The sequence below is a fragment of the Perca flavescens genome, chromosome 9 (assembly GCF_004354835.1).
Source record: "Perca flavescens isolate YP-PL-M2 chromosome 9, PFLA_1.0, whole genome shotgun sequence".
NCBI lineage: Eukaryota > Metazoa > Chordata > Actinopteri > Perciformes > Percidae > Perca > Perca flavescens.
In genome coordinates, this window is record NC_041339.1 from 25,556,984 (window position 1) to 25,582,687 (window position 25,704).

General features: G+C 39.2%; 2 protein-coding genes across 2 annotated transcripts in view; both read right to left on the bottom strand.

Moving 5' to 3' along the window:
- The window catches only part of rabgap1l (RAB GTPase activating protein 1-like), a 144,961-nt gene extending 128,987 nt beyond the window's left edge, over positions 1 to 15,974 (bottom strand). Inside the window, exons 1-9 of the mRNA XM_028588557.1 lie at positions 15,858 to 15,974; positions 9,600 to 9,815; positions 8,980 to 9,124; positions 6,800 to 7,004; positions 5,464 to 5,638; positions 4,323 to 4,480; positions 2,795 to 2,905; positions 1,016 to 1,082; positions 727 to 829 (exon numbers count right to left, since the gene is read on the bottom strand). Coding sequence (XP_028444358.1) covers positions 727 to 829; positions 1,016 to 1,082; positions 2,795 to 2,905; positions 4,323 to 4,480; positions 5,464 to 5,638; positions 6,800 to 7,004; positions 8,980 to 9,124; positions 9,600 to 9,737 — 1,102 coding nt within the window. The 5' untranslated portion in view covers positions 9,738 to 9,815; positions 15,858 to 15,974. The remainder of the gene's footprint in view (positions 1 to 726; positions 830 to 1,015; positions 1,083 to 2,794; positions 2,906 to 4,322; positions 4,481 to 5,463; positions 5,639 to 6,799; positions 7,005 to 8,979; positions 9,125 to 9,599; positions 9,816 to 15,857) is intronic.
- A 3,703-nt stretch (positions 15,975 to 19,677) lies between these two features.
- fam163ab (family with sequence similarity 163 member Ab) lies at positions 19,678 to 22,561 on the bottom strand. The gene is made up of 5 exons (XM_028588559.1): positions 22,454 to 22,561; positions 21,704 to 21,725; positions 20,987 to 21,101; positions 19,802 to 20,076; positions 19,678 to 19,714 (listed from the first exon to the last, which is right to left on the bottom strand). The coding sequence occupies exons 3-5, from the start codon at positions 21,077 to 21,079 to the stop codon at positions 19,678 to 19,680; spliced, it is 405 nt and encodes a 134-aa protein (XP_028444360.1). The 5' UTR covers positions 21,080 to 21,101; positions 21,704 to 21,725; positions 22,454 to 22,561.
- Between the last annotated feature and the right edge of the window lie 3,143 nt (positions 22,562 to 25,704).

Below are 25,704 nucleotides of genomic sequence, written 5' to 3' on the forward strand. Positions count from 1 at the left end.
AAAGGTTGCTGGGTTTGCACAGTGACACACAACTGCAAACTTTTAATGTTTCACAGCTACTCTGGATATAAATGAGACTTGGATCTGTGTGACATAATATTTAGGGGGACAATGGTCCATAGCGACGACGTTCCATTTCCGGGATTGTTCAGGTGCCGCTGGAAATTCCGCCGGATGGCCCTCCTTTCGGCCGGATGGCCCTCCTTTCGGCCGGATGGCACTCCTTTTGGCTGGATGGCCCTCCTTTCGGCTGGATGGCCCTCCTTTCGGCTGGATGGCCCTCCTTTCGGCTGGATGGCCCTCCTTTTGGCTGGATGGCCCTCTTTTTAGGCCAGATGTCCGTTACCTTCCACTTTCTTTGTGTTGGAATTCTAAACTCCCGTCGATTTATGACGACTAGGGTTAAGTGCTCCTCAGATCTCTGCAGGGTAAATCCAGACAGCTAGCTAGACTTTCTGTCCAATCGGAGTTTTCTGTTGCACGACTAAAACAACTTTTGAACGTACACATGTTCCACCAAAACAAGTTCCTTCCTGAGGCTATTTTGCAGAGAAACCGTCATTGTGTCCGGGGCTTAGCCCATACGGTTGTGATTGGTTTAAAGAAATGCCAATAAATGTTTTTCTCCTATCCCAGAATGCTGTGTGGACTAGCCAGACCTTCCTCCACAGCGCTTTGGAGGAAAGTCTGTCAATGCGAAACTAGGGGGACAATAACTCGCCTCACCTTTAGGTGTGTCTTCATTCAGCAGCTGGAAGGCTGCCATGTTGGGGTTCCATGTTCCTGTGATCACATAGGCCTTTCCATCAGAGCTCTTCCCCATCGACTCCTGTGTAGGTATTAATGCATGGATTATGTACTTTTAAAAAAACGTCATATGAATTGTTACATTTTAAAAACAGGAACACAACAGTTTCCAAATATAAACTGGGAAAAACACTGAGAAAAAAGGTATGTTAACTCTGGATATGCTTATTTAGGCAGTTAGTTGGTTAAAAAAAGGTTTTAAGCTTACCATGTCTAGTAAATGCATGTCGCTGTTGCAAACTTTCTGTCCAGGACTCAGCAGCATTCCAAAACACCTAGAGAGAAGACACAGGAGGTACAATCAAAAATCAATCATTACTAATTCCACTGAAGAGTTACAGTCTGCAATCACCAGCAGAGTAAATCATAGTAGTTGGGAGGGAAAGGAAACTGGAATATGGAAACAACTCAAGTGAGCAAACTACACTCATAAATATTGTAATGTTAATGCATTATAATCTTTCAGGCATTGAGCGGACACTCAGGAATTGAAAAGCCAATATGGTGCATTGTTCAGTTTGAAAAAGTCATAAATATATCATCTTGGCCGCAATAAAAAATTATCTTGATGACCTGTGCAGCTCAAATGAATGTAACCTAGCATGTCTAGCCCCTTTAGAGTGATAAAAGACCCAGCTCTCCCTCACACAGAAAAGGGCAGCATAGACACACAGAAGTTAAAAAATGATAGATTAAAAACTGGCACACTATAGTTCCTAATAGACATGTCTAAGGTCTTGCACTATACAGAGGCAGTGTGTTTTATGTTGTTCCAGTTCATCATACAAATCCAACATAATCACTTATAGTAAAGTCCTTTCAGCTTTAGGTCGGAGGTGCCATCAAGTGGTCGGCATGGGAATCTCTGTTTCAGAAATGCATTATATAAGAATACATTGACAGTTACTAGCACTATCCCAGGCAGGCTAACATTGAGTTTGATAGACATGGGTCAAGTGCCTTGGAAAGTGATTCAACATGATTTGTAAGCGTGGATAGAAATACTTCCAAGTAAAAGGCATTTCTTTTCCAAACAAGAGGAGTCATACAACAACTCAGGATAAAAAACAGAACATAATGTACTGCATCCACACAACACATACTGTAATGCCAAACCATACAGCATTTCAAGACGGAGGCTATAACAAATATGAATATTAATAAAATAAAATAAAGTGTGGTCAAACATGGGCCGAGCACCTCAGAAAGGATTAGTTCTGAACATGAACACAATAGGGGTTGCCATAGACACTAAAAATAAAAGGACAGGGCAGGTGTCTGTCTCCCTCTGATAGCGATAGGTGGTGAGGGAAAGAAGAAGAAAAGAGGGGAGTGATAAAGATGACCTACTTTTTTGGTGCTGCCGTGCTGCTAGAGCATGCAAACACATACAATGAGAGAGATTGCTTGAAGTTAAAAGTACACCAGTATTCCTCTGTTGGGGCGCTTGTATTCATCATTCTCTATTTGGGTGGCTTGACTTTCTTGTTGTAGTTCTTATTGCTTTCCCTCTGCAATATTTTGACCACTGAGTGTATGCACTGTCTTTGTGAAAACAAACCAGCCAGGTGCTTTAATCTGGAAAGTCCTTGCATAATTTACCATTATGAAGTTTATAACAAGGCTATAGATTTGGTATGCTTTGTGAATACCCAGCATGTTTAGAGCAGAGTGTGTTTGAGCTCTACATCATTACCTCCTTTAGTTCAGCTCATTTGCCCTGCTGAGACAGCTGCCTTACAAACTCTGGTAGTTACAGCACTAAGATAAGAGTTGAAAAGACACATTTCTTGTCAAACTATAGTAAGTAAAGCCAATCATGTACAAAAAACAACCCCAAAAAGGGTGAGTGGAAAGAAAGATAGAGATGTAGACATTTGATGGCCGGTAATTCTAAACATTTGGAAAACCAAAGTCCAATATTAACTAAGGTAAACCTAATCTATACAGTAGACAAGATGAAATCTCTTTTTACAGTGATCCTCACCTCTCGATGCCCAGCTCCATGTTGCACATCTGCTGAACTGAAACCACGACCTTCTTCTGAACGTTCTGTCGCAGCTTGAAGTAGAATTTATCTCTGTCCTTAGGCACTGAGCTGTGGAGGGAAAGAACGGATGGGGGTTAGTATACATAACCTTTGGGACTTAGATGTGATTCAATTTTGATTTTGTGTATTGTTGTACTGTAGTGTTGTTTAATGTAATTGTTAAGTGCATTTTGAATTTACCCTGTTTTGCGTCATTGTTCTCTCTGTCTTAATGCCAGTTTCTTTGCTAGATCATCACCTAGCCCAGTTGAAGATAAAATACTTCTTTTCTCAAGTCTTCTGCATATTATATCTACCCGTGTCTGCTGTGCCATTAGAACAGCTATTGGGCCATTTCATATCAGAGGAGAATAGACAATGAAAATCGATCACTTAAATACTCGATATATCATGGCTTGTGAAAATGGAAAAATTGTGCCGATAAGTTTTATGCTCTTTACGGATGAACAATAACAATCAGATGAAACATTATTCCGGCAGCATATTAAAGCTTTTAAACTATCAACATATCTGTTTTAACAGCGGTCCTGATAAGAAACACACACAGTATGTGTTTATGCCGACATGTAATTCACATGCATCAAACAGCTGTCCTCAAAAATACACTATAATGTAGCATTCTTCTTCCATAAAAGGGTGTTTATATATGTAAACATTGTAAGACAAAAATGCTGTACTACTAACTACTGCAACCGCGAGTCGCGGGTTCAGTAGTTAGTAGAGAGCTGTGGTGGTGCTGTTAGTGTTTTTGCATAGTGCTCGTGTTAGCCGCGGTATACGGCATTTTTTTTCTTACAATGTTTACATATTGTGTTCGTCTTGTCTGTCACTCTTTCGCCGTTTATTATTTCCGCAGGAAAACCAAAATGTTGCCACACAAATGATTTAAAAGTGGCCGGGGGATCTTCAATAGTAATTCCACGCTCCATCACGCTGACATCACATCGCCTCACGAGACAACTTTTCACCTCGACGAGAAATCTCGTTTCGTTCTCATGAACCCAATCTCGTGATGTGTCTCGTCTCGTGGAGTAAGCGTCTTGTCACACCCCTAGTATTTATAGAACCATTATACTCAGAATCACCTATATCATTTAATTTGAGTGTGTATCTGCATATGTGTGTATCTGTGTGTATATGAATGTATGTATGTATGTATGTATGTATGTATATGTATGTATGGTTATATTGAGAAATTAAACTTTTACAATGTCTATTTTTTTCATATTTGCATAATACAGATAAAATCAATAAAAGGAATTAATATATGCATAAAGTCGATTGAGGCATTTTGTGAGTAAATATGGCATTAATGTTATGAACTTGCTACAATTAAAGACTGTAGACAATAAACAATAAAAAATGATTCTGCAAGACAGTAGGAAAAAGCCCAAAAGTGTGTATTAAGTACCTAAAAGAAGATGATAAGAACTTTATTGACCCCACATTGGGGAAATTCACTAACCTGTAGTTGCCCTTGCCATCGTCCTCTTTGATCTCCAGTGAGACAGTGAAGGTGTAGAGGTCGCCGTCGGATGGACTGGACAGCGCCGTGTCCCTGATGTCTGCCGGCTTTGAAGAACGCCGAAAGGCTGTGGAGAAACTGTAGAGGATACGACTGACCTGGATGGAAAAGGAAAAGAAAAACCGAAGCTTTATAAGCAGGACGACAAGTAGGAAAGATTAAAAAAAGACTAAAATCCAAATGGAATAGACTCATTTACAGATGAGATAAAGTAACATCTTGCGAAAGGAAATAGTAAGTGAATAGAAACAATATATGCAAATAGAAATGAACAGAGCAGAATAGAGCTGGATATTATTGAATAAACACAATAGCAGACAACAGTGCCCTCAGCTGGTTTCAGTAATCATAGGACAGTAAATACAGAAATGCACATACTGAAATGTCTGTTCTTTAAAATACATCAGAAGTAGGTATTATGAGTATTAGAATCCACAGCCTGTAGTCAGCTTCCCAATTCTGCCACTTGAATTAATTTACTTTAGACAAGTACACACTGATTATGGAAGTGTAATGTATTTATTACTACTAGTGGGTGGATGATCTTGTACACTCCACTCTCCTGGTATATCATTATGGCTTTAAAATATATCTGCAGCAACTTTGCTTACTTACTGTGACATGTAACATTTAAAAAAGTAAACCAGATACTGATGATATGGAATCTTTGGAATGCAAAACTTTTAATTACAGTAGCTACTCCAAATCTTACCCAGACCAAACTATTTTTAATAATTCCATTTCCTGTTCAAAACTGTTCTCTGAATACCTTCAATTTTTACTAGTGCAACACAAAGTCTTACACCTTATGTCACTTAACATAGTGGGGTTCACAGAGCCTGGATTAACATGTTGACAAAATCCATCAGTCATGACTCCCCTTTAAGATAGTGAAAACCATGTTGAGCTGCAGTTTGTAAGCTGTAACACACATGTATGTATGTATGTATGTATGTATGTATGTATGTATGTATGTATGTATGTATGTATGTATGTATGTATGTATGTATGTATGTATGTATGTATGTATGTATGTATGTATGTATGTATGTATGTATGTATGTATGTATGTGAGACTCACAGCCTCTTTGATGTGGCAGGAGAAGACGTGAATCTGGAAGTCCTCAGAGCTCCGGTAACTCTCAGTGAAGGAGAAACAGTCACTTTCCACCGAACCCTCCTGTCCACGAGCACAGAACAACACCTTGTAGATGGGAAATGAGGCGATCTCCGTACCCGAGGCCTGGTCCACAATCCTGGGGAAAGTTATTTCATTTTACATGTGAAAATGATGCTTTAGCTCAGATTTATAATCTGCGTAACAGCAGAATAAAGAGATAGTAAATTTCAATTTGTAAATAAATCCTCTTTTTCAGTAAACTATTTTAGCAAGTTTTATCAATTGTCTAGATTACCTTATATGTCTATAGACCTGTGACCTGAGATCCCAGAGCAAATATGTAACATTTTAAAACTTTTAAGATGTTGTGTGTTATCATGCAAAATTGGTATCCGATAGTTCACATTACTTTGGGTTGAAAATAAGTTCTGTACAGTAATAGTCTAACGCCATAAATGGCATTTCATTTTATATTCAGCCAAGCTTCCATTCAAGCAAAAGGTAAGGCATACATGTCACTCTTTTCTTGCAGAGTGGAAATGTCAAAATATTTAGCATGAGCAAGCAAAGCCATGTCTCATTTCCTCTTAAATATAGCTTAACATTTCAAGTTCCCTTTTTTCCCTTATGACTCAGGATGGCTGAAAAGTTTCTCTTAACCCATGTAATATCCACTTCACCTATAACTTCCCTTCTTCTGCTGGCTAAGAGGCTTAAGAGGTGATTGGTACCTTTAATGGGCACATAATTCATGATAATATATTCTTGGTTGATCTCCTAGGTTGTATATACAGTACAGGGACCTGTGATGTGTGGTGTGGTAAAGTTCTGCTTTCAGAACAGAAAAAATACCTTGCACATCTATTTCATAAGACAGGTGCGTAGGAGCGGGACGAGTAGGTCAAAAGTTGCAAACAAAATCTTGCACTCTTGGATTACACAAATGGTTATAAAGTTCTCCTTTACCAATTGATGTAGTGGTCTGGCTCAGAGTCTTTGTAGACATGTTCACCTTTTTTAATGTGCTTCTAACACCGTTGTCACTGGTTCACTGGTTTCTGTGATGACCATACGGATTACATGACATATGTCCAAAAATTTTACAACAAGTCCATCAATCCAAGAATATTGTGTTACCAGACTCCCTGCAATGTAGTTTCTTTACTGCCAATCTGTAGTTTACATATGTTTAATTACCAATCTTAACAAACTTATCTACTTTTCTTTTATCACAGCCCATTTTAAATTGACCCAGGTCTCAATATACACAGTTAGTCTGTCTCAGTGTGTGGCTGACCTTACGGAGCCATCTGGTCTACAGGGGACATGCAGGGTGATGGGAATGGGGATGGCGCTTTCAGCACGCAGGGTGGCCATGGCCCTCTGTGCCTCTGCCTCGTTGCGAGGGGCTTTGACCCAGGTGCAGCCAAGGTAGGACAGCTTGTTGAACTGGACACTGTCCTCCTCCAGTTCGATGGGGCTGGATGGTGCTGGATATGTTTCTGCAGATAGACGGAAAGATTGAGATATTATTAAACGCATCTTTGGGGTTTTCTGCCCGCATTCGGAGCTAAAATGATGATTGCTCCTCTACTGTCCCGGAAAATCTTAACCAAGATAATATAAAAATTGCATTATCAACTTTCAACAACATATCCCATGAGTCTGGCATGCCGTCAAATCATGAGAATTTCTTGTTCACATCCTGTGGTCTGACATCTCTGTAACAGACCAGTGCATTTAAGAGGAGTGAGAAACAAACACGACAAAACCGCAAAAAAACACAACTGAGAAGAAGTAAAGATAAGCAGAAGGTGAGAGAGAATTACACAGGAAGTTTTGGAGTCTTCTCTGCAATTAACTTTGACCTGGTACTTTCACACTTTGCAAACAGGAAGCAGAACAATGAGAGCAGCAACTGGACTTCCACTGCTGACTGGCTAATAGTCTACACAATGCTTACCATTTCCTCCTAGTTCACTCAACAGTAGTAAAGCACAAAACATTGGCACGACTAGTGTGAAGTAACCACATTTAATTTAATAAAAGATGTGTAGTCCTAATGCAAGTCTAAGAAATGTATTCTATTTGAACTTATTTTACATTTGTATAGGGTTGAACAAAGTTAGTCCATACAGGAAGAGGTGGTAACGACTGACTGAATAGTATCAAACAGGTTGTCCTGTTTTTAGACCACATACGGTAGGTTATAATAAAAAAGTTTAATATTGAAATAGTACTAGGAAAAGGTTTTGACACACCTTGATTTTTTTGCAGTTTGTTGTGCTACAAACGTCATTGTTGACAACATTGCTAAATCCACTGTAGGTCTGGAGAGCCTGTGCTTTTTTCCTTTGTTATCAAGTGCTGTTTCATTTCACCTGAAAGCGAAAGTGTGAGCTTCACCGGAAGACTATCCAAAAATACATACAGGAGTGCTTCTCATTGGACTTTATCTTCTCAGATCCAGGGCATGACAGGTATCTTTGACAAACACATTTGATGTTTGGTGGTACTAGATATTTTGAGCTTCAAAACCAGTACCAGGACTGAAGAGGGATGGACATAAAACTAAAACATAAGGACGCTCATAATGCAAGTTTCCCAGAGAGATTGGAACCTGTACGTTGTAACCCTGGTAGTACTAAGGCCTTGGCCCTGCTGCTGAAAAAACAGTGCAGCAGTATATTGGCAACCACTGTTAGTATGTGTTTTTGTTGAGCGGTCACGCCAACCTGTCCTTGCTGATATACAGAACAGTCAAGCCAATGTTAGAGAGTTCAGATACCAGCCTTACTTATCTGATATGGCAAAACTATATTTTGGTATGTCAATGCCATTCACCCAACAACATTTTTCAGACACACAGCTCAGTTTTAAATCCAAGAATGCTTGGCACACTGTTATTTCTACTCTCTTAAGTTTCAGTGAAAAAGGCGTATATATTTCTTATATACTTTTCTGAAGCACATACCCCAAAATAACTTGAAGTGACAACGGTGTGCAGAAAATCGAGAAAAAAAAAACACTGCATTTTTGTTTGAAACCTTTTTACCATTATGGCCCGAGTCTTTAGTTTTGCCTGAACTGATCCATCAAGTGTTCCATTTGTCAAGATTAATTGTCCTAAATTTTACAACGATATATAAAGTTCACAAAAGTTTAACAGTTCACATCTGCATACTGTCAGTGACACTGGTATCTATATTCTGATTTAACTAGTTAAATTAGCAGTAGAATTTGGGAAATGTTCAGCTGCAGTGTGTACAGTGCCTAACAGTAAGACTCAATTCAATCTGCTGTGTTTTGACAGGAATATCTTGCTGAAAAAAGGAGGAACATTGCACAAAGCATGCACAAAGAACAATATAGTTGATATTTCAGTTTTGATGCAGGTCTGGTGAATGGAAGAACAGCTGACTGGCAGATTGTAAATGCCTGTAAGTAGACACAGTGACCGTAAGATTGGACCTATACCTGCAGATTGGGGCTCCAGGACTCGGCTCTCTGGGTCCTTGTGCTTCTCCATCTTTTCCACATTGCTTTTCTCCACCTTCACCTCATCATCATCCAACAACTCCTCCATAGCTTTCTCCAACTGCTCACTCCCATTCCAAGACATCTGAGGGCGGAGGGAGAAAAAATTGGGGATTAGAGCGAAGGAGAAATAAGGAGAGATAAACCAGGGTGAGGATAAGGACACATTAATATAGATAAAGACAGAGTGGAGCTTCCCGGACTGAGACAGCACTTTTCACGATAACCGTGTTTGTATTTGCGGACATATGCTTTCTTGGGTTGTAATAACACAACAAAACTACATGAAATGCAGGTACAAACACATCATTGGGTGATCTAATCAGCCACCCCAGCTCTAGTGGTAGCCAGAGACATATTTGGTTGAGTTAACAAGAAAGGTAGATTACTAAATCTAGGAGGATAGGGAAAAAATTTTTTAGCTTATAGTTTGACCTTTTGCCACTGCAAATGTGACCAGCATCCTTCAAGTGGCTTCTTGTCTGTGCTATGGGGGAAGGAATATTACATATTGCACCATTCAAGTCCGGTGTAAAAGTCTGTCCATGTGTGGTTCTGACCTTGAGTCTTGGCTTGCCCTCAGAGCCTTGTGGTGACCCTGCAGCACTGGACTGGACCAGAACAAACTCCTCACTGGTAACGGTGGCCACGGACTCGGTAGAGCTGCTGACTTTTCCAAGTGAGGAGCGGTCATCCATGGCTGGCGGGTTTACTCAGGGTCAGCTGGAGAGACCAGGGTTAAAGCTCTCCCCTCTCCCTCTCCTGTCCGCCCAGCTCTATAGGAAGACAGGAGATGTTTTCTGGTATTCCAGTCAACATTTTAGGCACCATAATGAAAACAAAAAAACTATTTTTGTGTCATAGATAAGGAGGTGAATAAAAAAAATCTAATTTGTGAAACTCACTCAATTATAGAATTATAAGTGATTATGAGTGCCTTCTATATACAAAGTGGGCACATCTGTCTATGAGCTATTAAACTAATAATAACCTAAAACTAGGTTTAATAGAATAGATTGCAGTTAAAGTACCATGTGCAGTGTTGTCACTATGATGTGCATTGCCAAACTAAAACACACCTATTCAGTACTTAAGACAATGCAAAGCCATGCCGAACAACTCCCTTGGAGTTAATGATGCCAGCCCAGAAGTGAGCACAATTTGTAAACCTAACCACAAATCTGCTGTTCTGCCATTCCTAAAATTGTTTTCAGTGCTCAGGGTGTGATCAGAGTCCTTCAGATCACTCTGGCATTTGCCAGTTGCCTGTCAAATTGTCTGACTGGCCAAAGCTGAAAGCTAAATTTCTGTATAAACACAGATATTATAGTTGTTCTGTGATTGTTGTTGTGATTAAGCAGAATTTATATTTCAGTCAGTTTACTACTAGCTGTCTGAGGCTAATGTATTGCTAACACAACTTTGTAAGTAACTATTGGGCTAGTGTTAATTGTTTTACTCTTTTTTTCTGCTTCTCTTGTGGATTCTGTGTGTATGTTTGCTAGCACAACACCAAAAGAAAAGCACTGACAAAGTCTGCACATGTGTATCAGCCCATTGCCTCTACATGTAACATCCTGCAACAACATCCTGCTGGCTCATGAGCTAGACTATACCCCAAACAAACATGTCTTCACACAAAGCTGGTTGAAACCTGGCTTTTAGCAAGTAACTAAGCATAGATAAATAAAATGGACATGTCCAAAATGTAATTGGTGCAAGCTTCTAAATTTTGAGGAGTTGCTGCTTCGTTGGTTTGGGACTATTGGTTGAACAAAACAAGAGATTTGATGTCACTTTAGACTTTAAGAAATTATAAATGTCATTTCTTTCCTATTTTCTGACATTTTATAGGCCAAGCAATTAAGCAATTAGTATTTTGAGCGAGGCAGCATTTATGACGATGCCGTGGAGGAAGAGCATGCACACACTAACACAAGCAAAGACATAGTTGAGAACAAGAGCATTAAGGGGGCATTCATTCACACACAGTGACATGATTACATGCTTAAAGGCATTCATACACACTTAACCCTGGCAAATTATACACGAATGTGCACAGGGTCATGTGCTCTAATCACACTTATTCAATTACACAGAGCACAGCGTGAAGCAAAAAAGCAAATACACTCTCACTGATTCACTTATGAAAGAAGCAGCAATGTAACCAACTCAAATAAGAAACGAAGATAGTAGCACGGCATGCTGGGAAATCATGTCATTTAGAGCCAAAGTATGCCTTGGCTCTTTTGGATCACGTCTCTTCTTCTAAAGTCAGACTTGATCTGAAGCATGTGGTAAACACACTGAATTGGCCATTAACCATGATTACTTAATGGTGACTGTGCAACCACACACACACACACACACACACACACACACACACACACACACACACACACACACACACACACACACACACACACACACACACACACACACACACACACACACACACACACACACACACACACACACACACACACACACACACTTTTGTAAAATAAAAAAGGTAAACAACAGCTGCAATGTGCTAATATTTCTACCAGCAAAAGTAAATAAGAAACAAACAAACAAACAGACAAAAGCTTTTAAATTGTTATGTCAAAACACAACAGAGTGTTCCCACACCTTCTTAAACATCAAATTCATGGACTTTCAGGGCCCAATTCGCTCAAATTCGAAGACCCAACACAGCATAGTTTGAGACACAGATCAAGGTTAATTACTGCAACAACACTGATAATAGTTATGTGAACTAGCAGGCTTTACAGAAGCTCACAGACAATAAAAAAAGAGGCTTTAATGTGTGTGAACACTCAATTGTGCTGTTACAGTGACGACAGACTATGTGGTCTCTTCCCCTTTCTAACAAAGCGCAGCAAAACAATATATAGCCTATTTACTAAGGGTAAGTTAAAAAATAAAAAATTCAGAATAACTTCCATTTCTATTCTTACACAAAATATATCTATGTAAGCACTTTCAATGACCCAGGTCTATTTAAAAAAAAAAACTTCAACACCTTGTTTTATTCACAACCTTTCAATGACTCGTGGGAACCGTGACAATAAAATGTGGGAAGTGACTGGCTTCCATGTGTTGGTCAATTCTGGTTATTACATACATACGACTGTAATTACCCAGATCGCACTGTTTCTAACCTTACTGTTTCTGCCCATGTGTGGCAGTACACTCACTTCCTCTTTGGCTGTAACTCAAACAGTAAACAAAGAAGCAAGTTTGCACCCAGTCATTACCAGCCTGCTCCTCTAGTACAGTCACAGTTGGCAGCCTTGCTACCCAACCACTGGCAGTATGGAAACTGTGAGTGGCCAGCAGTGAAGTGACAGGCTGAAACACATCCACAGGCACTAGGCTAACCAGATACATTACTTACGTGTGTGTGGGTGTGTGTGTGTGTGTGTGTGTCGACGTGCCTTGCTTACAGAAACAACAGACATACATGAATACTATAAATTAATGTCATGAGAGTGAGCGCAATAAACTTTTTGGGCATAGATACCAGGAACGTTGACTGAAACTAGAGATGGCCCGATACCACTTTTTTGATTCCCGATACCGATTCAGATACCTGAACTTGCGTATCGGCCGATACCGAGTACCGATCCGATACCAGAGTGTCATATGTTTCATTATGTTTTAACAGCTGTATACTACTATCCCTGTATGGATGTGATATTATTTCTATCTTTGTTGTCGGTCTGGCTCAGGTTAAACTCTTTGTGAAACATGAACAAACACAAACAATGAATGCCCCAGAACTTTCTTTTATTCTCCAGTTTGACAGTCAGTTATAACGGAAAAAGAACATAAATAAACTACTTTAATGTAGATTTTCTTTAGGGCTTTATTACGTGGTATCGGATCGGTGCATAAACTCCAGTACTTCCCGATACCGATACCAGCGTTTTAGGCAGTATCGGAGCAGATACCGATACTGGTATCGGTATCGGAACATCTCTAACTGAAACAACACAAAATCGCACATTCAATTTGTATATATAATCCTGTGTACAAGATGCATTATTAGAAAAAAATTGTGTGTTCAAAAATGTGACACTTCACATGAGGGTTATGGCAAACTTTTCCCTTTGACTGTCTCTCCAGTTGGTGATAGCCAATACATTTGGCTTTACGTCTCTTTTGGTTGAAGATAATGATGGCTACATGTCTGACTGTGCCTGAATCTAACTATCTGCTTTATGACTGTGCTGACTGCCCAACCTGCTGACTGCATCTTTCCTGCCTCAAAATGATAATGGAGGATAAGCACACTGAACAGACCGGTCATTGCAGCATGGCAAACCTGTTCAATTGCTGCAAAGAATAATAACATTCTTAGGGTTGGGCGGATTTTACTAACTTTTCAAGACGGTATTACATTGAAAAGTATAATATGTCTTGTCTGTTCGGTCACCCGGGACAAAATCTGGCAGTCTGTTACAAGCTTATACTGGCAATCTGTTACAAGGGTGTCAGCCTGCTTAACTCCATACTGGGATCAGGGTGTGACATTAGCACTGTCACAGTTGGCTGTTCATTTCCCTGTTCGCATTTATGTTACTGGAAACCCTTCTGTGCAAAAGCATCCATCACACATCTTGTTACAAGTAACCTTAGTCAGTCCTCCTCACATGTGAACAAGATGGAGCCAGGTGACTCTCCACACAAACAGTTCAGCCTCCATTGTAACTAAGACTGAAACCTGCTCTGAGGTTTGTTGGCGAACATAAACGGCTTACTTGTGACACCTTACAACTGACATTGAATCACTTCCCGTTAGGTCTAATGCTAAAGCCACGCAAGTTATTTTCATAGTCAAATACATGGTCTCATCTGTTGGTCTGTTTATGGTAGATTGAAAAGTCTGACTACAGCAATGAATGAAGTACACTGTTGTGACAACCTGTATTACACAATGTACAACACAGCAGCATCACAATACTGCATACAAGACAATGGTAGACTATGCATTTCAGTAAATCTGATGAATGAATCAATGGGTAATGTAAGATAACTAATTCCTGATATACTGGTTAGTTCGCTGGCAGGCTGTGTAATGATACTTCTTTATAAAGTAGCTCCTTCATGACTAAGAAACACCTTAACAAAAGACCACTTTGGTTTGGTGCCAATCCAAAAGCCTGGTCTACATCAGACTAGTAGCAGTTTATTCTTGTTTGTTCAAACATCTACAATCTACTGCCGGTCTAGTTGTTAAATTATTATTTCTCGATGTCAGTCTACACAGTCAAGACACATGCGTGAAACTATTGATTTTATCTCCTAATACATCAGCTCATTCATTCAAATATCCATCCCATCCCTTCGAATCCAAGGTCATGTCTTCAAATGTCCAGTCCAATAGTGCAAAGCACAAAGTATAACATACATTATAAAACACAGAAAAATAGAATGTCTTCATATTTGAAGGGCTAAAAACAGTAAAAAATGTTTGCTTGAAAAATGACTTAAATGATAAATCGATTATCAAAATAGTTTGATTAATTGATTATTCGTTGCAGCTCTACATCAGCTACTTTACTTTTAGAATATTGCCAATATCTACAGGAGAAGCTTGAGCATTTCAAAACCAAGTCCAAACCTCAATTAATGGATAGTTGCTTGGAAAAAATGCTAAAAAAGAAAGCCAACCTACCAGCCAGACCCAGACGTTGTACAAAAGATGCCAATAATCCCTATGAAAAATGTGGGACTCCAAATCTCAACCATATAATATTGTGGAGCTCAATGCAGTGCAACAATGTTCAATCATTGTTTGAAGTTACTCTACTCTTATGGGGCTAAATTAACTTCAAACAATCATTTTGTTTTTCGTTTCAAAGTCAGAAACACATTTTTGTTAAGAAGACCTGGTCCTACTTAAGTTATAACTTGTGTATTTTGAAAGTCTCTCCTTTAGTTAAACAGTAACAAATAGACAGTGGACCAAATGCTGTGACACCGTGACATCAGCTGCAGTGATTTTACTGAGGTGTGGGTACATTGTCTACTACACACTGGTTCAGTTCCAAAAAGAGTCACCTGACCGCTTCAATTATTCAGATGTTGATGCGCCTTTTTCCAGCTGAGATAGTTGTCAGAGTTTGTAGATAATGACTTTGCGGTCCCAAACTCAATGGAATATTCTGTTTGGTTAGACTTTCTCAGTAACTGCTGCAGTGAGCGGTTATATCTGCTCTCATTGCTGTCTGCAGGCCTGGATAAGCACCACAGTAGTCTCTCACAGCATCAGCTTTGTATGGCAGTTTTTCTCTCTCAGCTGTGTAACGGACATTTAGACGGTTAAATGAAATTAGCAAGTATACTTGTTAAACGGACAGACTCATCTCACAGCAGCTAGCTATAACGTTACAAACAACACACACAGACAGGCAAGGCGAAATTAGCTAACGAGAAGCTAATTTATCCGTACAGTCACCACAGCCATTTCATTAAAACATAATGGCAACAATAGCATGGGTTAGTCACTAGCAGACCTGCAGACAAGGAGATAGCTGCCAGGACAGGTGAACGCATACTAAACAGGAAGTACCTATGTGTGGCAGTCTGCGAGCTAAAGCTAAGTTTGGCTAACGCTAACCAGCTCGAAGTGCAAAACAGTTGGACCACTATTTGGAGGAGCGAGCGAGCGACCTCACTCAGCAACACCCCGCCCGACTACGGAGGAAAATGACGAGAAAGAAGAAGGAAAACAACGTTTCTCTTCTCACTGCATGTAAACGTGACACTGGGATGACAAACAGGCGTTGATAAAATAGCTGTCAACTTACTTGTTTAGAGCTTAGAGGAGTTGCTTGCTAGCTGTCAGAAGAGTTGCCGCGAAGATCGTATATGTTTAAGAAGATGAATCACTTGGAGTTTAGTGACACGTCTTCCGGTTTGGAATGTTATCGTAATTTCACGCATGCGCTGTACAGGTTGTATGGCTCACACACATCTGGACTAGGCAATCTATTTAGGAATTTTGGGATTTGTACCCCTTCAGCTTGCCATATGGGTATATTACATATGCACACAAATATTTTATTTTTTGACGTATATAAAAAGTATGTATGTTTGTTCTTTTAAGTTCTACAAGTTGTCTTTCCCACCAGGTAGCATCCTTTCAAAGTCTCGGTTTTTTGTTGATTAATAAAATTAGGAAAATAGGAAAATGTATGACAGCTATCAAGGCTTATGTTTTACACAAAAAGGCATTATTTAGGGAACAAAATAAGCTAAATGAATGCTTTGTTCTGAAAATTTCAGCATCTGATATGTTTTTTTTTGCCTCATGACAATCATTAGCTGGAGGTCAAGTTCACGCTGCCTTCAGACCTCATGATTAGTTATGATATACTTTCTACTTTCATTTTTAAAATCTGATGAAACTTCAATAAATACAATGTGGAAATATCTGTGGAACAAATATTTCAAATTGAAAATGCAGAACCATTATACTGAGAATTAGAAACATTTATCTGCATGTGTGTGTGTGTGTGTGTGTGTGTGTGTGTGTGTGTGAGATGGTCAATCATCACACAAAGAGCCATTTTGAGCAGTTACAAATCTTTAATTGTCAAAAGTTAACACTGTCAAATATTATACTGTTTCTGTATTCGTCAGGTACGATATCTGTTTTAACCACATTTCTAAAAATCTTTTTTTTTCTGTTTTCAAAGATAACTGGTTAAGTAAGTAGTAAAATATATAGTTAATACAATGCCTAAATAAATGAATGACTATGCCTCCTTATCTGTGATAGTGGACAACAGCATGGAGGAACACTGGTTTTATTTATATTATTATAGGGGTGACCCCGAATAGTCGAAGATTCGATGCATCGATATGCGGAGCCTGATTCGACCACCAATCTCACAGTCGAATCTTCGCGGGTGTTATTATGAAACGAGGATCATACCATTTTGGCAATATGGGGGTGCTCAATGTCTAATTTCACACAGAACTACTGGTTTTGTACGGTTATATTAAATTATACAGCCTTTAATTATGATAATGCTGTAAAAAAAAAACGTGAAAAGAAAGAAAGAAGCGTTCAATAAATATTTTGTGTGTGTGTGTGTGTGTGTAAATCCAACCACCCCTGTGACAGATTTAAGTTTCACTTTCCGTGATCCGCGACAGACAAGGAGCATCTTGGCGGCAGGGATTAACGTTACTTAACAATGTCTGGAAAAAGAAAATCTAAAGTGTGGATGCACTTTCAAATGGTAAAAGATGATCCAAAAAAAGTAAAATGCAAGTTGTGCCAACAGCTCATGTCCTACCACTCGTCAACAACAAACATGGCTTTCCACTTGAAACGGGTACGTTTATTACCAATAAAGATGTTTCACTCTTTCATATATAATGGCGCTTTTAATTTACGAATAGCAATATCATATGTTGGGACTTAAAATATGTTAGTCTTTTTTCTAGATCCACCCACAGTATCAGACTGACGACAGCAGTTCATCTAGTAGTAGTAGTAGTAGTATTAGTAGTAGTACCGGAGCTGCGCCAAAACTAACTCAAAGAAAGCTAGATTTGAGACCGCCATTGCCCGAGAAAAGGAAAAGAGAAATCAGGAACAAAATTGCAGAGTTTATTGCACTCGACATGAGGCCAGTGAATGTTGTGGATGGTGAAGGTTTTAAAGAATTAATGCGCACACCTGAGCCAGGATACACAGTTCCCAAAAGAGAGACGGTTATGCATGCGGCGGATGCGAAATACGCGTCCATACGCGCCTGCGGTTTACATGTTACCCTCCTGCTGACTAGTGTTGTGCCCCTCCCAACCCATTCACACACACACACACATAGATGATTCGACTATCAGTCGACTATAGAAAGATTCGACAATTCTGATTCGAATGTGTAAATCCTTAGTTGGGGACACCCCTATATTATTATTATTATATTTCTGGCAAGATTTCACCAGTTTTCCAAACATCAAAACTGTCAACCTTTACAGATTAACTGGTGCCAGTCCTCTGTACATGTATATGCCCTTTTAAATTAATCCAGAGTGGGGGAGGGGGAGGGCACAATTGGTGCAAAATGGTCTTGAGAAGTTTCAAGATGTATATTGTAATGGCACTGCAGTTGGGATCTATTTAACCTTAATGAAAAGATAAAAGTAGTTGCTGTTCATTGAATTCTAATTGCTATGCACTGTTGTTTAATGCTTGAATGTTAAAACTAGGCCTGTCTGAAAATCTTTACCCAAAATTACCCAACATTATCACACCATGCAAGTCCTTAAGGTTTCTTGCATTGCTTATTCAGCCTCACTGAATCTTGCTATACACTGAGCTATAAAGACAAATATCACAGGAAATATTATTGTGTATAAGCAATGCTGGGTAAGTGTTATGTAGAAAACGAGCACTGTGAAACAGTTTTCAATCACATAAATGTGTATTCTGACATCTTACACATCTTAAATAAATGAAATGAAAGAAATTACAAGGTTATTTGCATTTCAAAGATTCAACATGAGAGTAGTACGGGAGTATAGGAGGAGTGTGTAAAACAAAACAGCACAAACTAGTAAATCACACTCCCTTATTCAAAATACATAATGTTCAAATCCCAGGGTGCATCTCAATTTCGTCAAGAGCACGTTCATTGCTTTCTGGTTAATATTTACATATCAAACATTTTGCATCACTGTCACAAGAGAAATTGATGAAGTTTACTTTGAGCGTCCTTGCTCATTTACACCTTGGAGGAGAAAGTGGGGGTTCAGTGTGGAATTGGCAACCCAAGAGAACTACCGCATCCATGATCTAGTTTTAAATGCTTGTAGGCCTATCTACATGTGCAGCATCTTGATATCCTGCTGGGTGTGCACCGTGCTTACAATAATTCTCCAATAAAGTTACATGACAAGACAAAAACTGTTGAGAAGAGATGACTGAGAGCTGCAGTAGTTTGCCAGACAGCTTGCATAGAGAAAGCTCCAGTCGTCACACACTTTTCCTCCTTTTCTGTAACTCAAGCATGCTTCCAGAGATCCACAATGCTGCAGAGGGGATGTTTTACTTATTGTAACTTTTTCAAATGTGTTTCAGTCTCCACTCTCCACATATTTACTACATACTTTATCACACTCCTTTTTTGTCTTTTTGGCAGTCATTAGGAAGATTCGTAGTAGGTGAAAATTATACTGTAAATGATCTAGGATAGCCCTCAGTCAGTAAAGACACAGTCACAGTCAACAGAGAGTTTACAAGATTACAACCATACCCCTCATGTGGGAGAATAAAGACAAAAACATACAGTTTCATCTACCGTCAATTACAGAATTATTATCTAAGTGAACATGAAAACTTTAAGGGTTAAAGTGAGGAACTAGGGTTGAACATAATCCCTGCTTGTCACACACTTTAGTCTTCAGCAGTTGTCTTAGACAGTCTTTACTTTAACCCCCCCAAACCCTAAATACATGTGATAACCTCCACAAACAGTGGACTTCATCCAGCTGATCCTCACTGACAGCTGCAGTCAAAATTATGTATGTGGTTAGTGGTGGTGCTGGTGTGTGTAAGTGAAGAGAGGGGTGTCTGTGTGTGTTTAGGTGGTGTTGGGGGAGTTTTAGGTGGGGTCACACCTCGGTGCTGATGGCTCGGGTGTTGGTGTAGAAATCGGGAGGCCGACCTCGCTGGGTCTCCCTCAGCAGGGAGCCTCGGACGGTGGGCAGCGGCATCGCCAGCGCCTGGTTCTCATAGTGTGTGGGCATGTAGGTGATGCGCTCGCCACCGTTGCGCATCTCATCAGTGGTACGGATGTAGAAGGGCGAGTCATAAGGTGAGCAGGTGGGGCAGTAACTGCGTTGCCCCCCTGCGGGTTTGGTGGAATCGGAGGATCCAGGGGGCTCTGGCGGCGACACGGACAGTGGGGTGACGATCGACCCGTCCAGGCCGGAGACACTGCAGGCGTTGCAGGCAAAGTGTTGCTGAGAGATGGAGCCGCTGTCAGACCCATTCTTCTTACAGCAGTAGTACTGCAGAGAGAGAGAAATCCATTACATGTCAAACAACAGTTTTTAACACAGATTTGTAACATTAACTGTCTGCACTTAAGCCTACCAATGAACAACATTATTAATTATTGAGTACTATCTTATTTTCTTAAAATAAATAAAAAAATCTGATTTAGATAGAATTTTTTTGTTTACTAAGCCAAAGACTGTAAAGTACTGTGAACTATAAATTCTTACTGATTATTCAAAATACAATTTCCATATTACTGAAATAATTTCTTGCTGCCAATATCATGTTCATATATTTGATGACTATTTGCAATTTGAAAACAATGTTGATGTATTGCCCTTCTTCTTTAGCCGAAAGTTTCCTGAAGGAAGTCTGGATCAGTATAGTACAAGTACATTTCCAAGATAACACCTGCCACCTTCTGCTCTCTGTGTGTTGCCGTCTCGAAATCCCTTCGATACCGAAAACAACAACAAACTTCGAGCTAGAACGCCACACTCTGAAAATGGCAAGTTTTTAGTAAAGATTTGGATCGTGCAAGAAAGTAGGCCTGCTTGGTTCATTTGGTGAATGATTGTAAGATTGACAGGGTCTTTGTTTATTGCACTTACTATCTAACTGGGACGTTTAAAGACCGATTGGTGGGGATTGATGTGGACGGAACATCGGGCGAACGCTCTTACTGGGTGAGCTAGAGGCTACACCGTAGCCAGCTAATTTTAAAAAAGTGCAGTAGTTTTCTCCTATCTCAGAATGTATCTGTGGTGTAGCCAGACCTTACTCCACAGCGCAGTGGAGATAGATCTGGCAAAGCAAGACTACCTGCAAGTTGATTTGATAATACAGTGTGGCAGAAGCTTTATAGTAACATTGAAGTGTGATTTAAACATCTTTGAAACACACACACTTAATGAGTCCTACCTGGAGTCTACAGTAACAGAGCACAGCTATGATACACAGAAGTATCACTGTGGCCAGTATTCCTCCGGTTATGACAACAGTTCCAGCTGTCATCCGACCAGCTCTCCATCAAACTCTGACACACAGGCACAGGAAGTGACATAATTAACAAGAGCCTCTCACTGCAAAGATATGAAGTTTAATCAAATCACGCAAAGGTCAGCCTCACAGTAAACACCGATGCAAAGTGCTGGAATCTGTCTTCTATGTAAATATGTTAATAGAGCAAACTCAAAAAGGTCATTCTATAATTATGCAGAGAGAATTAGGTAGAGAACATGCATAGTGTAAATGACTTAAATACAAGCATGCAGTATGACAGTAATGGACAGCCATCATAAAAACACATATAACACAACATATCTTTTTTATAATTCTATACTGTTTATTTACATCCTTTACTGTAATACATTGGTAGCCAAACTGCAACTCAATATTTTTGCAGATTAAATTACCACATTATGTTTATGGATCTAAATCAAACATATAGGTAACTTTATTTTGAATATGTTTCATCAAGTATTTAACCTAATATAACTTCATATATATGAAAATAAATTCATATATATATATCACATTCTGCTTCCCTAATACACAGTATGCACATTTTAAATTAACAAAACTAAATTTGTAGTCGTACAGAATAAACATGGTTGTGATTATTGTTGGTATACTCACGTTCAGCAAAGTTGCTTAACACCTGAAAGCAGAGAAATATTAAATATTAAATATCATATTAAATGTCACAGACAGACAGACAGACAGACAGACAGACAGCTAGATAGATAGATACATACATACATACATACATACATACATACAGTACAGGCCAAAAGTTTGGACACACCTTCTCATTCAATGCGTTTCCTTTTTATTTTCATGACTATTTACATTGTAGATTCTCACTGAAGGCATCAAAACTATGAATGAACACATATGGAATTATGTACTTGACAAAAAAGTGTGAAATAACTGAAAACATGTCTTATATTTTAGATTCTTCAAAGTAGCCACCCTTTGCTTTTTTATTAATAAGGGAACAAATTCCACTAATTAACCCTGACAAAGCACACCTGTGAAGTGAAAACCATTTCAGGTGACTACCTCATGAAGCTCATTGAGAGAACACCAAGGGTTTGCAGAGTTATCAAAAAAAGCAAAGGGTGGCTACTTTGAAGAATCTAAAATATAAGACATGTTTTCAGTTATTTCACACTTTTTTGTTAAGTACATAATTCCATATGTGTTCATTCATAGTTTTGATGCCTTCAGTGAGAATCTACGATGCAAATAGTCATGAAAATAAAGGAAACGCATTGAATGAGAAGGTGTGTCCAAACTTTTGGCCTGTACTGTACATACATACATACATACATAGATAGATAGATAGATAGATAGATAGATAGATAGATAGATAGATAGACTTACATCAGAAGAGTGCTTGAAGGTTGTAAGGGTGAAGAGAAGTCAAATCAGAGGTCCAAGGTGAGAGGAGCTGGAGAGCCACACTGTATGAACATCTCTAGGGAGAGAGGAAATGGAAGAAATGGGAGCTTTACACATTCCTCTCCACAAGGTGGCACAGAGAGAACATTAAAATATCTCACACACATACACACACACGCACGTGCATGCACGCACACACACACACACACACACTACTACCAATATTAAATGCCTTGGAAATACTATGATGAATAGAAATGAAGAAGGAAAGAAAGGAAACTAGCAAAGAAGTAAAAAGAGGCAGAAAGGGGGGAAAGAAAGAAAAAGGGAAGCAAGGTTAGAAAGAAATGTCTGTAACACTATAAATGTATACAAGACATAAACATGCACCTACACACAATCTAATGTTGCATAACATAAATACAGAGGGGGGAATAATTATTAGGGACACCTGTTCCTATAGTGTAATGCAATGAAATTCAGCATTTAGTCCCCTAGCAAATACCACCAACAACTTTGTTTACTACCACAACACAGCTTTAAAAAAGTATTACAGAGTTCAATCAACCTTTCTCTGATATAATCACAATATTGTTCACACACACATTTATTGGGGGGGCTGTTGGATTGGATTAGATTGTAAAGGTGTTTTAATTGGGTCCACCTGCACAGCATTGTCCTTATACTCAATGAATGCATGTGATGTATTCTTTCTTGGATTTCCGTGTTAAAGTTTGAGTTTATGTAGGTTTCACTCTTCACTATCTACTGTACTCAGCCTAGGTAGCTATCATTAGTTGAGCTAAGTGTACAATTCTTCTCAAAACAGATTTTCTGTTTTGCTACAAATAATCAGTGAAACAGAAACTCACGGATCATAGTATTTAGAATAAAAACATCAAAGTCTTTAAATCTGCAGATGTGCTTATTCTTGACCAATATCTCTCTACCTCATCTACACTCAAACGCATGCATGCAGCATTATGGCAGAGCAGCAGTAATAGTGATTTAGCAGCAAGGGGCTCAGTTGTTTAGGGGTTTTTATCTGCAGGCTGAGGCTTGTCTAGGTGAAGAGAAATGTATTACTGCTGATAAAAACATGTCAAACCCATGATTGGGTTGGAGGGCTTTTTTGTGTAGTTAGAGAAAGGAAGGCAAGATGAAAAAATTGTAAAAAAGGATAGAGAAACTAAGAATTTATTGAAGGAAGGAGGAAAGAGGAAGTGAGAAACTATAAAAGAAAGGAAGGAATTAAGGAAGTAGCACAATATGGTGCAGTACAGATGTTTATGGAGGTTGACACACCCACACACAGACACATGCGCGCACGCGCACACACACACACACACACACACACACACACACACACACACACACACTATCATTTCTCAGCTTGTCACTTATAATTCCTGCTGGCGGAATTGAGAGTGTGTGTTTGTTTTAGTTTCATGTAAGCAGTTTGTCCTGTACATATGATTTGATAGATGAAGTCTATCAGTCCATTATTGTGCAAAGTGTAAACAATTGTGAAAAGTGTCAATAAAGTCCAGATTTAATCTCCCAGTTTAAAAAGATCTGGCCTACTCACTATCTGCGGGTCTTCTCCCTAGATCACCACAGTAGGAAGCTCAGAGAAGAGCAAAGCAACTAAATCTGCACACAGTGGCACAACAGCATAAGAACAAAATGGTGGAAATAAGAGACTCATTAAGAACACTTGACTCTAAATTAGGCTGAGTTGGATTTACAGTATATAGATGCCTACTGAGAAAACCTGTTCAAATCTGCCCTGTGGAAATTACAAATAGGACTTGGACTTTTACAAATATACAGAATATAAGAAAATATATCCACAAATACAGTCATTTCAGAATGTTCGTGATAGTATAAAATGTTTGTCATTGTTTCATCACATGAAGAAAAAAAATTCGGGACAACGGGTGTCTCATGACCTGCAATTCTGATTTGGCATCTTGCGGACACATAGCGTTAATTTCTGAGGATGTGCACAATAACCGCTCCAAACGGACACACAATAAAAGCCATCTATTCTCCTTGTGTGCTGAGTTCTTTTACTTGCATGTTCTGACAACACATTTCCAACCATTTTAATTTTACATATTTAGAAAGCTACCTAAAGGAATAGGTAAATATTGAGCAACAACTCTACTAGAGTTGTTACTCTACTGGAATTACAAATATGAAAACTTAAAACAAACGTGTTGTGGGATATGCACCACTATTCAAAATGTTCCCATGTTTTTCACCTGTTCATTGCTGTGTCCACTGTCATGACACCCAAGAATAGATCAATGTTAGCACATGTTTAAATTTAAAAGCATATAAGAATGACTGCATTACATTGTACTTTGCATGACATTTGGACACAGTTAGTAACTGCAGTAGAAGCAGATGAGGCAGGTTGAGGTCAGAAAAAAACTAAAAGACTGAACTGCATCACACAATAGCTCCTGAGATGTGTTGAACATCTCAAACTGATGATATGGACCAGTGTTAAAAGAAGCTGAATGGGTTTCTTAATTAAAAACACACTGAGCTGGAATTGCTGTCAAACTCTCCACTGAGGAGAAGAAAAGGAGGCGGTGCTGCTCTCAGAGTCTGAACCACTACACGGGCGCCGAGCTCACAAACAATGTGTCTGTCAGAAAGTACACTAGTATTCAATTATTTGTAGAGACCAAATGGGATGGCAGCTGACAGACTCCTCTTAACATCATTCGTCATAACTTCAGTGCGTGCAATCTCAGACTTGGTACACCAAACTATTTTTCATAATTAATGCCAGAGCGGTGACTTGTACTGCACGGAGGAAATGAAAATGGAGTCACTGCTGTCACCACGTCATCTTTTACTCAGACACAAAATAACGTGATTTGTTTTTCTTCCTGTTTACATGTTGCTCTGCAAGCACTTTCAGACAAACTTGCTGGTTAGATTAATTTGAGTTCACATCGTTTGACAAACTACAGAGAGAAATGAGATATCTGCATGAGCACACACACACACACACACACACACACACACACACACACACACGTACGCACAAACGCGCACGCAAACACACACTGAGCATAGACAAAGAGAGCTGGATCAGTCACCATTGGGTCTAGATTAGAGTGGCTCTGCCTGAAGAGCCTTGTATACTGATAAGACTCCCTCACACACATACTGCAAACATACAGAATTCACTCAGACAGACATGTACTCATGCA

Excerpts from the sequence above, each read along its gene's own strand:
- fam163ab (XM_028588559.1), bottom strand. The coding sequence starts at position 21,079 with ATGACAGCTGGAACTGTTGTCATAACCGGAGGAATACTGGCCACAGTG. Across the intron at positions 20,077-20,986 it reads TCTGTTACTGTAGACTCCAG|TACTACTGCTGTAAGAAGAA; the intron begins GTAGGACTCATT and ends CTCTCTCTGCAG. Across the intron at positions 19,715-19,801 it reads ATCACCTACATGCCCACACA|CTACACCAACACCCGAGCCA; the intron begins CTATGAGAACCA and ends GCCTCCCGATTT.